Raw genomic sequence first — 15,193 nt, 5'->3', positions numbered from 1 at the left:
AATGCAAGATTAAATGTTGATGGTGATATATTCTGATCGAGTGAGTCGACCCTCCATTGCTCCACAATATGCTGGTTTGTGATATCGATCCACCACATGGGTTTGCAAAGTATACATTGCAGATACTGGATATACTGCATTTCGACAAGTGTGCGTGCATCTCCATGTTTATCTCCGGCCATTCCAGATTTCATATCGATATCGGCATTGTCATCGTATAGCTGAATGCTCGAACTAGCAACATGAACCCGATGCTGGAAACACGTTTCAATGATCTGGCCAATAATATTTTTGTTTCTGTAGTGAGTAGTATCCGATTTTACAATAGCCGTTAGATTTTCAAATATCCCGCCTTGTTCCAACTCGGTACGTATTGAACTGTCGGAATGATTGTCGGCAAAATCAACAAGTGTTTTGAGTAGGTTTACAATACCATTATAACCATACAGATTTATATCTCTACGTGAATAAATAGTGTTGAGTTGGTTCACAATTCCATATTCTTGGAACGCCTTGATCATCTCGGCCTTGTTTGTAGATTTCTGAATCATGTCGTTGACATATCCAAACAGGCGCAGATAGTCATACATATCGACATCACACATCAATATCGTCAATTGCTCAAAAACCAACGATCGTACAAGTGATACAGGAAAGTCGTGCATTTTGGATGCAACTGATCCTGCTATCTTGATCATGCGTGTTTTTAGTTCAGAGTTGTTGCTGTATCTGATACACAAGTCGTTCAGTGTTTGAATCAATCCCGATCTTATCAACTCGGCTGAAATCACTTCACAATTTCTAATATCGCATAAACTCTGAATAGCATCAATACTTTGATCAACCACTTCTTGATCGACACTCCTGTATTCATGTCATGTCAATCCAACCATGTCAAATTTACCAATTGTGATGACTGGACACACATTCATGCATAACACCACATACCTGAGCGTATTGACTATTGCTGGAATGATGCCACATTCCGCTGCTTTTACTGGGTTATCACGATGAATATTCCAATACATGGCTTGGAGATTTTTGATAAAACCAACAGCAACTGAACCATCGGATGATTCCAGTCGTGAAACAAATCCTAATACCACGATGCCAAACTAATGATATTGTTCAATGCCAAGTATACAATCAGATCAACATGACATGACACTGTCCAAACTGATCCAATATTGTATCATTGTAAACATACATTTTCATCGTCAATACCATGACAAACTTGCAAGAACAGGTCAATTGCCAATCTGAGCACTTCTTGATTGGACTCGTGAACAATAATCTCGACCATTGGCTTGATGTCAAATCCATCCTCTTGACTCCAGCGGTTATATTTGTACAGCTTTTTACATGTTTTTATCGCCTATATGCATATTGACACTAGATGAGTTGAATGTCAATCATTTGGTCAATATCAATCATGACTTGCCGCTATTTTGACCTGACGGTTTGATGATTGCATGAGCTGTGCAATTTGGTTGCTTAGTCGATGTGATACTTTGAACTCATTATTACTGTACATCATTCTCAAAAACACTGTAGCAAACTCCATTATTTTGATCTACACAGCACATGTTGATTATTTTAGTCATGAACAACAATCCATTACTGTTACAATATATGAATACCTGTAAACTGGGTCGATTATACTCCAAATACTTGACTGTGATATCTTCCAGTCCAATACTCTGTAAGCGAGGCGCTACATTTATATATCATGCCATTTCAAACCAACACAAAGTCAGCAACAGTTTGAATTCATCAATAATCCAATGACTACTAAACTTACTGTAATTCTGTTTTCTCAACTTCAGTATCAATACAAGCAGTCTGCCCCATATTTCATCAGCCTTGTGTAGTTGAGCATCCGTTGTTAATAGTTTCAAATCTTCCAGGCGTTGAATCAACTCTTTCATGTTATCAATCCACTCCATGTTTGATAAAATTAGTAAAGTTGAATTTTGATCAAATTTTGATTTGACAATTTCATTCATGCGAATGTCCAACAATTGCCAAGAATTGTTCATGTTTGGATTGTTGTAAAACACATAAACGAGTTGTTCCATTTTAGTATTGTTTTGATCAGTTTTTTGTAACAAAATTGGATTGTTATCAAACATGCATTTGGAAATACTGTAAATTAATATTCTGAATGTGATCGTTGTGGATTTGGTTCAATAAACAAGTTAGTTTACTACAACACATGGTAATGGATTACTAAACATCATCATAAATCAGATGGACTGGACTGGAATGAAATGAGATCAATGACAATCGCATTACAAACAGTGTGTGGTGATTAAATCATCGAGTATTTCCAAATACAAACTTGAATGAAAAGTCTTGCCACAATACTGATCAACTGTATACTGTTTACACTGTGGTATTATTGATGTATTGGAATATTTGATGTTTAAATACACAATGATTGTTGGAATATCCAGACGGATACTCCTAAGTGATAACCTGTGACAAAGCTAATTCTAGTAGCGCACACTTTGAATCTCCAAATTAAACCCTTCATCACCACCAATCCATATGCTCCAAACTCCATTATCCTCATCTCTAGGATTCGAGTCCCCAGTAACGGGTAAATGGTATCATTATTAAATTGACTAATTACAGAAATCAATCCCATTGGCTCAACTACTTTTCGTTTACAACCGCTAACTATCAAACGTGTTACTTGTTCGTATCACAAGACAAACAATCAACTACTATTGAAGCCAAGATATTCTCTTATCAATAAACAACTCTTCAACTATTTCAACCATCTAATTAACTTATCACTTCTCTTCACTACTCTTGAAAAGACCAAGTCTGTTGATCTTGGATTAAAGTGCAAACTTCCTTTTTTATTTTACACTTCTGATTTGTTCTCTTCTGATAACTACTAACAGTATCAGACTATACTCTACTTTATACATTTAAATTTAAATTTATACAAATCACGAAGCTCTAAAAATTCTGACAGTATACATGAAACATTGATACCAGTTTCTTGACCGTCAATTACTGCTAAATGTGTCCATAGTTGTCACACACTGTTTATTCGAGATGTACAATCTTGGATAAAATACTTGGTGTATAATAGTGGATGATCTGAAAGGATTGGTTGCTTACCGTGCCAGATTCATGCTCTGACTCGAATGAACACAATTGATGAGATTCACCCATAATCACTGCTATATTTTGTCCAAGATTGTAAAAATGAATCAATGCCATTAAAACTGAAACTGAATAAATGGTACTTGAAAGTTGCAATGATTTGGTTGATTTTTGTGTAGTACATGCCAACATCTAGTCAGCGTTCATTTATTGCAATCAATAACTTGCTGAATTCGATAAAATCAATACTTGAACTCATGTTTTACACCTTCTACATTTATGGCTGATAAATAGTAAAATGTAAATACTAGCCAGGTTTTTAAAACTTGATTCTTGCACGAGCCGACTCGTCCAACTTTCCACCCCATTCTGACACCAATGATTCAAGCTCATCATAGTTTGCAATGCGTTTGTTGTAGCGCTGTCCAATGACCTTGTTTGCCAAATCCGTTTGCTCATCATTGGTACCACAGAATATCTGTTTAATCGATGTTTTCAATGCAGAATTGGCATCAATGACCATAGAACACCTTGGATGACCAGAGAGTGAACCATGAAAATACAGAGAATTTGATGCAGAAACAAAATACGTTGAATCTGGAACAGAACTAATGTTAAACATCAGTATTTCTGTATACAAAACACAACCATGACAAGAATTGCAGATCCAGAACAACAGAATGTGACTATTGTACATAACTTGCATCAAAACCTTGTTTGAAGACTTGTTTCAAAACTGGATGTAATGTATTCTGGGTTGACGGAAATGAATATTCAAAATCGTTGACCAATTGCATGAAAACAGGAATCCCAATCAAAATCAGAATTGAAATTGGACACATTAAAGTCATTTGTCATCATATCCCATGGCCAGATACCAGTATTCAAAATAGGAAATAGTCAATGGTTATTGAAAATAATCAATATTTGCCAAAATCCAAACAATACAATCATGATAACTTACTGGCTACCTCAAATCAGCAAATCGTTTGAAAATAATACCACAATAACTATCAAACATTGAATGTAATTGATGATTCACCAACAATACCACTGTATGCGGTAGATTTGGAATATCAGATACAACAAGTCAAGTGTCGACATGGCAAACGATGAACTGGATGTGTTTTTCCAGCATTTGCTTGACCCAAGAAATGGTGCTGGGTTCCATCAAGATTACGGATTCATAGTATGATATATTCAACATATTTGGCGTCTACATCGGCACTTATTACCATTTGATACAATTTCTGCTGTAATGTGTGCTGTTTTCCCATCACTTTACCAAGAACATCTGAATCGCTAAATACATGATGAGCCATTCGGTCTACATTGATCTGAGCGTCCGTTACAGTGTGATGATGGCTTTTGATCAAAGTACTAAGCCAGAATGTAAAATATACATACAATACAATGTATCGTAGTAACTCTTGTTCAGCAACTCATTGATTCAATGATAAAGTGGCTTGTATTGATTTTGAATGATACTTTTCATCAAGGAATTGAATGTTTGATTTCAAGAGTTTGTTGGGATCTACTTTGATTGGGTTGTCCGACTTGAGCATATATCGAGGTATGATTTCATGAGTAATAGGTTCAATATCATTGCACAAATAGTGGGTTGCTGCTTTTACAAGATGGTTGGTTAGATTTCGTTCAACAACATGATACTTTTGACCGTTTTTAGGTTTGATGAAGACCGAGTTCACGACCAAAGTTTGTAGATACTTGGATCTTAAGGATGTGCTTGTGATGTGTAATGTCATTGAAGTGGTTTTGGATAAACCCAAGAAAATACATTTTGGAATGGTATCAACAAACAATTGGGTTGGATTTATTTTCTATTATTATTTAAACTCGTTGAAAATGTTGGAAACCTGTTACAAAGTAATTCTGATTTGGACGAAAATAGTGGTTCAATTGGTTCACACAGAGTCCATTACGAGATGCTCGGATTGAGTTTTGTCGTTGATTTATTGTTGCCATTAGGAAAACCCCAATAACAATATCATGAAAATGGTTGGATCAACGGTGAATATTGATGTTAAACTCGTCAAAGTCAAACTGCGGTTTACAAAACGTATCCAAGGATTCAGGAGTCGAGTTGAACCAACAAAGGCGTACAAGCAACTGATTCAACTACAAATAGAGCATTGGAACCAAGTAGGCAAGTTAAAGCGACAGTTTAATAGACATATCAACAAACATCCTTTCCACCCAAAATACAAAACAATACAATGCAAGACACATGTTCACCAATGTGGAAGAGTTGATGCAAAATATACCGAAGAAATCACCAACCAAAACATTGGATATTGGCTTGATATTCAATTTGGGTATATGCTGCAAAATGTAGATACTGAAAAGACAATTCAATTTAATATTTCAGATAATACATTATTGTTTAATGGTAACAATCAATCCATGATTAATATGGATATTGAGATTGTTTTGGATCTGATTGACGGAAATAATATTATTGAATGCATGAAACATCATAATTCAAAGTATATTGTTGAAAGTATCTATGAGTATGCTATCCTTGCAAATAACACTGGTTGTTATCAGGTCATTGATGTATATGAAACAAACCGTGTCAATGTATCAATCAACAATCCAGTAACTGTTGATGCAATACACAACACAGTATACACAATCAATAATATGGTTGTTGACCCATTCACAATACTCGATAAATATTAACATATCAAAAAGTTTAAATTTATTCAAAATCAAAATCAAATTCATCGACACATCATCAATCTGGATTTGGTTCTTCGAATTCTAAACCACGCCTTTTCATAAAATTTTTCAAATTTCGTCTGGTACTGGTTACTTTTATCCCTGCCGCTACATACTCTTCTTTCAGTTGCTTTTCAACCCTTGGAGTGTGCCTTGGTTCGGATATCTCTTTGCCCTTTACTAACGCCAGCTGTTGTTCCAATCCAAGGAATTGATAATCATGGTATTCTTTAAATTTTTTCTTTCGTAGTTCTTTAGACTCTATAAGCCTTTGCTTTAAACCATCAAGGACTTTCTGATCCTGTTCGTTTAATATAATTACTCGATTTGAAACAGTATTAGCAGACTGGTTTTGGTCAATTGGTTGTTGCTGGGTTTGACTGGAAGTAGTTGGAATGGGTCGATCAATCGGTTGTTTTCGACTTTGTTTTGGAGTGCTTGGACTAGGTTCATTAGCTGGTTGTTGGTATTGATCAAAAGTGTTTGGACTGATTTCATCGATTGGCCGTTTCCGACCTCGTTTGGAAGTGCTTGGATTGGGCTCACCAATCGGCTGTTGCTGAGTTTGGCCAGGAATACTTGAACTAGGTTCATTGGCTGGTTGTTGGTATTGATCAAAAGTGTTTGAACCGACTTGATCAATTGGATCAGAAACTTGGCTGAAAGTGCTTGGATCAGCTACATCAAATAGGTCTGTCCAGTATTCGTTGATAATGCTTGAATCAATTGTATCCGTTGATTGTTGTTGGTTTTGGCTGGAAGTACTTGGATTGGATTGATCCATTGGTTGTTGCCAGTCTTCAAAAGTGTCTGAATTGATTGCATCGATTATTTCTTGCCAGTCTTCTGGAGTGCTTAGACTGATTTCATCTACTATGAATTTCCAATATTTATCGGGAGTGCTTAAGTCGACTTGGTTCATTGGTCGTTGCTGATTTTGGCTGGAAGTACTTGAACTGGGTTCATTCACTGATTGTTGCTGGTCTTGACTGAAAATGTTTAAATCAAGCTCATCCATTATGTCTTGCCATTTTTGATCGAAAGTGTCTGAACTAGGTTCACTGGTTGAGCCAGACACTCGACTGGAAGTGCCTGATGCTTGTGGTGAGCCATTGTTACCAGTCGGTGTCAGTATTGCATTGGCGGTTGCTGCTGTAGTCAATACGAATAAAATATCAACCAATTTCATTAAGCCGATGAATAGTTTAAACTATTAATACAAAAGTAGAGTGTTGAAACTGATGTTGATTGTAGGACTGAACATATTCGATTGTATTTGTATGTTTTGTATAGCAAACCAACCCTTTTAGGTTAACCAACGACACAGGGTTATTTGATTGCTTGTAGTGAGCAACTATCAAACCATAGTATGCTGCTCCCTAATCACAATATCATATTGATCAATTTGATGATCATGTCGATTGAATTATGCTTTTACGACCCTTTGATCAGGTATATTGAAAATCACACCCTTCATGAGTGTTGTGCAGCCACAAACGCTTTGCTTTACAATCGTATTCATGTATAATGGATCACTCCAGTATTCATCCAACAATGACTGTATTCTGAATTGCAATATACAATGATTACTACACATTGACTGCATTGAGTGTTTGATATACAACAACCACCATATGACACACAATCAGACTGTAGTGTTGAATCTAGACTTTGTGCACTCTTAGTAATCATACACTGTATGGTCAACAAGTTTGAACCCATATTCATGTATTGTGTTTGGCTATCAATGTTGTCAATACAACTCTGTACACACATTTGCTGTATTCTGAATCTCGAATACGATCGCAATCTAGTTCAACAACAACGATGACACATGTCAGTAATGCAACTGTTTGAATGCCAATCACCATCAACAATACCACTGACTGTTTATTACACACCGACACTGTTATTTAGCAGTTCATTTGACGTCAATACGACACATGCTGCATAAACACCGCGTATATCGCATTACAAACTGACAATACAACACTAATTGACCAATATCAAACCAGTTAATGACGCAATCTACATTCGACTTTCAACAAGTGTATTTCTCCGTTTGTTGTACAATACACGACATGATCAGTTGATGGTATCATGAAAATCTGACTGATAGTTACACGTACAATCAACACTGGTTGTTATCATGTCATTGATGTATATGTAATAAACCATGCCAATGTGTCAATCAACAATCCAGTAATTGTTGATGTAATACCAAACACAATACACAATCAATAATATGGTTGTTGATCCATTCATGATACTCGACAAATATCAACATATCAGAAAGTTTAAATTTATTCAAAATCAAATTCATCGACACATCATCAATCCAAATCCTAATTCGGTTCTTCAAATCTCAAACCATGCTTTTTCATAAACCTTTTCAAGTCTTGTCTGATACTGCGTATTTTTGCTCCTGCCTTTTCATACTCGTGTTTCAATCGTATTTCAGTGTCTGGATCGTATCTTGATCCAGATATTTCTTCTCCTCTTTCTAGCGCTGACCATTGTTTGAATCCAAGAGCCATAGATCCATAATATTCTTTGCGTTTTTTGTCTCGTATTTCTTTAGACTCTACAAGTCTTTTTTTCATGCCATCAAGGGTTATCTGATATTTTTGGCTTAATCTAGCTATTTGATTTGTAACAGTATTGGTAGACTCGTTATGAATCATTGGTTGTTGTTGGTTTTGACTGGAAGTGCTTGGATTGGCTGCATCAATTATTTCTTGCCAGTCTTCGTTGGAAATGCTTAAACCAATTGCATCCACTGGATGTTGCTGGGTTTGATCGGAAATATTTGGATTAGGCTCATTAGTTGGGTCAGAAACTTGGTTGGAAGTGCTTGAATCAGCTATATCAAATAGATTTCTCCAGTTTTCGTCGAGAATACTTGAATTAATTGTATCCGTTGAATATTGCTGGTTTTGACCGTAAGTACTTGGATCAACTATATCAGTTGGCTGTTGTTGGTCTTGACTGGAAGTGCTTGGATTGGACTGAATCATTGGTTGTTGTTTGTTTTGGTTGGAAGTACTTTGATCAACTATATCAAACAGTTCTTTCCAGTCTTTAAAAGCGTCTGAATCAACTTCATCTATTAAGCGTTGCCAGTATTTGTCGGGAAATACGAGACCGGGTTCATCAGTTGATTGTTTCCGACTTTGTTTGGAAGCACTCGGACCGTGTTCATCAATCGGCCGTTTTCGACCTCGTTTGGGAGTGCTCGGACTGGGTTGATCAATTGATTGTTGCTGGTCTTTGAGAATATTTGAATTGACTGCATCAACCAAGTCTCGCCAGTCTTCCGGAATTCCTGGATCAGGCCTATCAATTATGGCTTTCCAATCTTGTTCAGAAATACTTGGACCAAGTTCATCAATTGGCCGTTTTCGACCTCGTCTGGAAGTACTTGGATCAACTATATCCATTATGTCTTGCCATTTTTGATCGAAAGTGTCTGAACTAGGTTCACTGGTTGAGCCAGACATTTGACTGGAAGTGCCTGATGCTTGTGGTGAGCCATTGTTATTAGTCGGTATCAGTATTGCATTAGTGGTTGCTGCTGCAGTCAGTACGAATAAAATATCAACCAATTTCATTAGATTGGTCAATGGGTTTAAACTATTAATACAAAAGTAGAGTGTTGAAACTGATGTTGATTGTAGGACTGAACATACTCGATTGTATTTTTGTATGTTTTGTATAGCAAACCAACCCTAACCCTTTTAGGTTAACCAACGACACAGGGTTATTTGATTGCTTGTAGTGAGCAACTATCAAACCATAGTATGCTGCTCCCTAATCACAATATCATATTGATCAATTTGATGATCGTGTCGATTGAATTATGCTTTTACGACCCTTTGATCAGGTATATTGAAAAGCACCCTTATGAGTGTTGTGTAACCGCACAAACGCTTTGATTTACAATCGTATTCATGTCAAATGGATTCCTTCGGTATTCATTCTGCAATGACTGTATTCTGCATTGCAATATACAATGATTACTACACATTGACTGCATTGCATGTTTGGTATACAACAACAACCATCATGACACACAATCAGACTATAGTGTTGAATCTACACTTTGTGCACTCTTAGTAATCATACACTGTATGGTCACCAAGTTTGAACCCATATTCATGTATTGTGTTTGACTGTCAATGTTGTCAATACAACTCTGTACACACATTTGCTGTATTCTGAATCTCGAATACGATCGCAATCTAATTCAACAACAATGGTTGTACATGTCAGTAATGCAACTGCTGTTTGTATGTCAATCACCACCAACAATGGCACTGACTATTTATTACACACCGACACTGTTATTTAGTGGTCCATTTACATGACTAGACTTCAAGTTGTCGTTATACTACGTATTCTAAACATGATTTTGATATTACACATCCAGTTCCATCACATTGCTGCTGATCCATCATTGTAATGCTGTATACATCAAACACTGTCATGTCACCATAACCACAACCAGTAAAACGACACTCAAGTTGTTTACTGTGATCAGTATATGCAACCCAGTGCAACTACACATACTAGATCCAGTCTGTTGGTTGTTTCAGTCGACATTGATTCACTTTTGACATTTTGTCCAATTGACAATACAAATGTGTCGAGCTGAACCCAAACTACACGACTTGACTGTTTGTGTCAATTGGATCGTGATCGAGCTATGCGATCATGATGTATTCAATCAATACCATGTATTACCAATGCAATAGTATGCGTGATCATCGTGTATCAAACAACTACGATACACACTGGACTGATCCAATACATGCACGGCTTGAACATATCACACAATCAAACATGGACACGCCACATTAGAAATACATATAATATCAGCTTGTCTAATGAATTGTATTCAGTCGAGTTTATTGAGAGTCTGTTTGTGACTCTTGACAGTGTGGTGGGTGTTTTCAGGCACGACTATTTGATCAGTTGTAGTTGATGATGATTAACACCAAGAGTTCTGGCGTACATCATACCAACTATAAAATAATCATGGTCATCATCCATTCAACAAATAACCAGTTTATTGATATATCTGTTTAGTCTCCAAACTTTTTGTAATTAAACTTTGAATGCTTACTGCCACGACGAGCACTACTACGACGAATACTACCAAGTCGTGAAAATGATCTCCTGAGACCAGATCTGCCATCTGAACCTGAAGTGCTTGGTTGCTCAGGCAATCTAACAGTATGCATCAAATTCATGATCAGTATCAGTATATCAATTAACACATTCACATATCAATATCAAACAACTTACTGTGGTAATGGCCAGAGTACCCGATCATTGTTTGAAATAGTAGGATACCTGTTACTTGCAGTTTCACATCCACATCCAGGACCAAACCCAATGCGTGTATTTAGTAAATCAAATGTCAATTCAAGTTGGGTCATAAATGGTATACCAAGAATTGCATTGTCATTTGAGCCAACTGTTACAGCAAACAGGTCTACAATTCAACATTATATTAGCCAGATTAATCAAACAACACATATTGCATACAATTGTCAAATATTTACACCTTTTAAATTTTCCAAGATTGACTTTCTGTATATAGTCTTTGGGACCCAATCTGATCTTTACGACGGAATCACGATTGTCATCAGTTACGGGGGTTTGAGCATACATTACAATTGTAAATGTCGGCAGTTTTCTCCAATCAATATTAAAATTAGATTCAGACATTAGACGGTGTTTCCAAAATATGTCATCAATTTCTTCCGGATTGAGTTTGCGCCTAGATTTAGCATCCCAGATAGTAATCGCATCGCTATCAACAATAGCCTTGACCAACGCTATCACGACTGTTTGAGGAAAATGCATATATTTAGAACATGTTTCCACATGCGAGTACAAAATATGGTCATCTTCTACAGTTTTTTGGAATTCCTCGGGCAAATCCACTTGTTCGTCATTGACTAGTATACTCTTGATGTTGACAGTATGATGATCATTTGTTGGTGAATTTACCCATGCAACACTCCTTCCATCCGTTCCACACTTTGCAGTGATTTCCGTGTTTCCTATATTGATGAAGCTTTGCTCAAAAAGATCAGAAGGGCATAGTTGAATGCCAATCTCGTTATTGGGAATGACATTATTGCTGTACAAACTATCCATTGCAGTGATTGGTGAATGATGTTTTGACAAAGAAAAGTGGCCAATCCCAAATACTCCATCAAAATCTGGATCGATACCAGCTAGACGTGCCGATTGTTTTTCAACTGCTATTACTGGTAAATTGACGCCAGTTATTGCAGTACCCGGAACCGTCACAGCGGCTGTGGATGTAACTCCTTTATACTCTTTGTCTTTGTACTTTATATTAACGGGCTCACCACTTGAAATACTTTGTATAGCCAAACCTACATCGTTGCTTGAACTAGGAAGTGGTACGATTATATCAGAAATCATTGAATCGACTCGTAAATTCAACTATTTTAAACAAGTGTGAGATTGATTAAACGTGGTATTGTTGATATCAAACTACAATGCATGACATGATACATACATTGACTCCATCAACATTGGATTTAATTGTGTAGCATTTGTTAGCATCACCATCCAATTCAACGGGTGATCGTTTTGATAGTCTATTGCTTGATTGACTGGCACTTTCAAAAGGTGATTCTAATGAAACTCGAATTGCAGCAACTGCTTGTAACGCAAGTAGAATGCATTCTAGAGTAATCAACATTGTATCGAGTAGTGTGATGAAAATGGGTTGAATCTGGTAAATAACTGCTGTTTTATAATGACGGCAGCTTCAAGGGTGACCATCAGCAATCTCCAAATGAACGACCACAAAAAACACAAGTACACCATATAGGGTGAGCAAACGCGAATACACCAAAGTAGACAAAGCTAGAAACATTTTGTAGAGTGGACAAACCAAAATCACCATGTAGGGTCAACAAACCCAGAAACTCCCTGTAGGGTGAATCAATATACAAACATCGCTCTTGGTGGAAAATCAACTTGAGTAGTATACTGTGTTGATATTCCCAATTGCGGTGATACACCCAGTAATCAGGTAATGTCAAATGATCAACCCAATTGCATCTACAATCTATTATTACCGCATATATTGATCCATATTTCAACATGATGCAATAGATTATGCTAGAATACAACATGTTCAGTTGTTTATTCATGCTGTTACTGATATTACTTGATGCATGCCACTGGTCACCGACATACTTGGTTGTTCAATTGACCAATGAATCACTCTCAGCATCCACTCGTGTTTAGTTTGGATTAAACTGGTTTGAATTCATTAGTGTTGGTATGAGATTCCAACAAACCTTGATTATCATGTGTGTAGAAAGTTGAAACATTGTCATGATTCAGCTATCCTGTACAAATCTACTTATTAATGGCAATTTTAAAGTAAAACAAGTTTTAAAATGTGTTCAAACAAGTCTAACCCTGACTCGAAATAGTCACCAACACTCTTTACACCATCAAGCTTTAAAGCAAGCTTCGGACACCGCAAGACAAGAATAGAATTAAATAGTTGCGAGTTATGAATCAATTGTTTAAAAGTGATAATAGAGGATAAGTTAAAATAGTGCGTTTTGAGCAACACATGGTGGAATAAAACCCGATAAAGTATGCAACTATGGCCAGACGTAATGATAGAACAAGGAAATGCTTTTATGGATTGACGTCCTTGGTGATCCAGCGATCAGTTTGTTTGTGATGAGTCTGGGATAGATACATGACCTCATCAACAGCAGGAGATATCTTGCGGTGTTTGGTGCGAGTATGGGGTTGATTTCCCATGTTCAGATGGTCTACACCATCAACATCAAGCAACAAAAGACAAAAGTTGGCCCATGCAACTTTGTGATGTTCCTGTATTTCAGAATTGGGTTTGGCTGCAAGAGTGGTGGGTAAAGTCAGATCTGTAGTTTGCTTGAGAACAGATGAATGTGAATCATCATCGATGGGCGGAGATGCAGTGTCCGAGTGAATGTAATCCAGAACTCCTGGCTCACTAGCCATAGGGTGATGATTTTCGGACACGAGCGGACGGAGATGATGGTTTCCCATGAATGAAATGCCAGTAGTTTCCAAAGTATTTCCAGAAGCACAACATGCTGCAAGTGGTTTAGAGGCATTCTCAGTAGAGTCTGCCTTTTTGTTCACATCGATGCAGTCAGAAAGAGTCCTGACAGTGGACGGAGCATAAAGCGATGGCAGACGCACAGGACTTTGTATGTCCAGTCTGTCCTGACCTGGTTGAGGCCAAGCAAATGATGCACGGCGTAGTGATGAAATGTTTTCCCAAACCTTGAGGCGAACGGCTTCCCAATCGACATTTGGTCTTGAAGATCCGTGGTCTGCAAATGGAAGTGGAACTTGATGATTAGTTTGCAGGGGATGATCTGCTGACATGACCAGATGCAGAGCACCAGAAAGACGGTATTGTTCCTTGGTGCCTGGCAAAAACCTAGATTAAATTGAAACAGTTAGAACATGCATACTGTTTTTACAGATAAAGCTTGTTCAAAACAGTGGTGCCAAGAATAGGATAACAAGTCATGATATGGAGTCAATATTGAGTTCAACACGTCAGAATGGTATATCGTAATTAAACCCTCGCAACCAAGCACATCACCCCGTAAAATACGAGTAGAACCATATTACTATACGGTTTCCATTCATAATTTAAAAGCATAATTAAAGGAATAATAAAACTGGCTCGTTCCATTATTTTACTAGAAAACAATGAAATACACGGGTCATGACTCACCAGCAAACTTCACCATAGCGAGAACCGTGAAGAATGTCAGCAACACTGCCTGACCGAGAATCAGCAACAAAAACCAGGACATTGCCCAGGATGTCGTTGGCTGTTTTCGGTTTAATATTTGCACAAGAAAGACGAAGAACATCCATGCTGGAAGTAATGGAGTCGCTATCCATAGACGTAGATGGTAAAGCGGTATCTGTATTCAAACTCCCAGTCGTACCAACAGCACCCTCATCAGGGCTAGATTGAGTCATGAAACCTCGAAAGTAAATGGTTCTATTTGCAGGACGACCAAAAGCCTTGATAGTGGCCAGGGATACATAAAAGTTGTTGATATCTTGGCATTGTCGAATAGACTGTTCAAGCTGAGCTCTCCACAGCGGAGATTGAGAAGCAACAGGAAGATTTGCGTTGAATAACTCAGGCTGGGTAGTTTGTAGTTGCATTTGGTGGTCGTGCTCAGGGTGTTGAGAAGGGTTAGAATGAGTAGTTCTTGGGATATTGGAAGTATTACTATCCAATATC

The 15,193-nt window shown here is 37.3% G+C and overlaps 7 protein-coding genes across 7 annotated transcripts; 1 reads left to right on the top strand and 6 right to left on the bottom strand.

Annotated features, from left to right (window-relative positions):
• Nucleotides 1-9: 9 nt before the first annotated feature.
• Nucleotides 10-1,946, bottom strand: BATDEDRAFT_86069 (uncharacterized protein; the record flags this gene model as incomplete). The annotated part of the gene is made up of 6 exons (XM_006676130.1): nt 10-71; nt 116-864; nt 949-1,115; nt 1,208-1,375; nt 1,641-1,714; nt 1,802-1,946. 6 exons carry the CDS (start codon nt 1,944-1,946, stop codon nt 10-12), a joined length of 1,365 nt encoding a protein of 454 aa, XP_006676193.1.
• Nucleotides 1,947-3,439: 1,493 nt separating this feature from the next.
• Nucleotides 3,440-3,742, bottom strand: BATDEDRAFT_86068 (uncharacterized protein; the record flags this gene model as incomplete). Its single annotated transcript, XM_006676129.1, has 1 exon — nt 3,440-3,742. One exon carries the CDS (start codon nt 3,740-3,742, stop codon nt 3,440-3,442), a length of 303 nt encoding a protein of 100 aa, XP_006676192.1.
• A 1,388-nt stretch (nt 3,743-5,130) lies between these two features.
• Nucleotides 5,131-5,823, top strand: BATDEDRAFT_22595 (uncharacterized protein; the record flags this gene model as incomplete). The annotated part of the gene is made up of 1 exon (XM_006675542.1): nt 5,131-5,823. The coding sequence occupies one exon, from the start codon at nt 5,131-5,133 to the stop codon at nt 5,821-5,823; it is 693 nt and encodes a 230-aa protein (XP_006675605.1).
• A 55-nt stretch (nt 5,824-5,878) lies between these two features.
• Nucleotides 5,879-6,880, bottom strand: BATDEDRAFT_86067 (uncharacterized protein; the record flags this gene model as incomplete). The annotated part of the gene is made up of 1 exon (XM_006676128.1): nt 5,879-6,880. The coding sequence occupies one exon, from the start codon at nt 6,878-6,880 to the stop codon at nt 5,879-5,881; it is 1,002 nt and encodes a 333-aa protein (XP_006676191.1).
• A 1,327-nt stretch (nt 6,881-8,207) lies between these two features.
• BATDEDRAFT_86066 (uncharacterized protein) lies at nt 8,208-9,473 on the bottom strand (the record flags this gene model as incomplete). Its single annotated transcript, XM_006676127.1, has 1 exon — nt 8,208-9,473. One exon carries the CDS (start codon nt 9,471-9,473, stop codon nt 8,208-8,210), a length of 1,266 nt encoding a protein of 421 aa, XP_006676190.1.
• Nucleotides 9,474-10,824: 1,351 nt separating this feature from the next.
• BATDEDRAFT_22593 (uncharacterized protein) lies at nt 10,825-12,607 on the bottom strand (the record flags this gene model as incomplete). Its single annotated transcript, XM_006675541.1, has 5 exons — nt 10,825-10,886; nt 10,988-11,091; nt 11,170-11,359; nt 11,430-12,345; nt 12,422-12,607. 5 exons carry the CDS (start codon nt 12,605-12,607, stop codon nt 10,825-10,827), a joined length of 1,458 nt encoding a protein of 485 aa, XP_006675604.1.
• An 817-nt stretch (nt 12,608-13,424) lies between these two features.
• On the bottom strand, nt 13,425-14,151 carry BATDEDRAFT_31291 (uncharacterized protein). Its single transcript, XM_006675591.1, has one exon. The coding sequence runs from the start codon at nt 14,031-14,033 to the stop codon at nt 13,812-13,814; it is 222 nt and encodes a 73-aa protein (XP_006675654.1). The 5' UTR covers nt 14,034-14,151; the 3' UTR covers nt 13,425-13,811.
• Nucleotides 14,152-15,193: the final 1,042 nt, after the last annotated feature.

This window comes from Batrachochytrium dendrobatidis (genome assembly GCF_000203795.2).
Source record: "Batrachochytrium dendrobatidis JAM81 unplaced genomic scaffold BATDEscaffold_1, whole genome shotgun sequence".
Lineage (NCBI taxonomy): Eukaryota > Fungi > Chytridiomycota > Chytridiomycetes > Rhizophydiales > Batrachochytrium > Batrachochytrium dendrobatidis.
The sequence above is the reverse complement of the archived record's forward strand: the minus strand, read 5'-3'. Positions and strand labels throughout refer to the sequence as shown.

What these genes read in the sequence shown, in the direction of transcription:
- BATDEDRAFT_31291 (XM_006675591.1), bottom strand. Translation starts at nt 14,033, where the DNA reads ATGCCTCTAAACCACTTGCAGCATGTTGTGCTTCTGGAAATACTTTGG.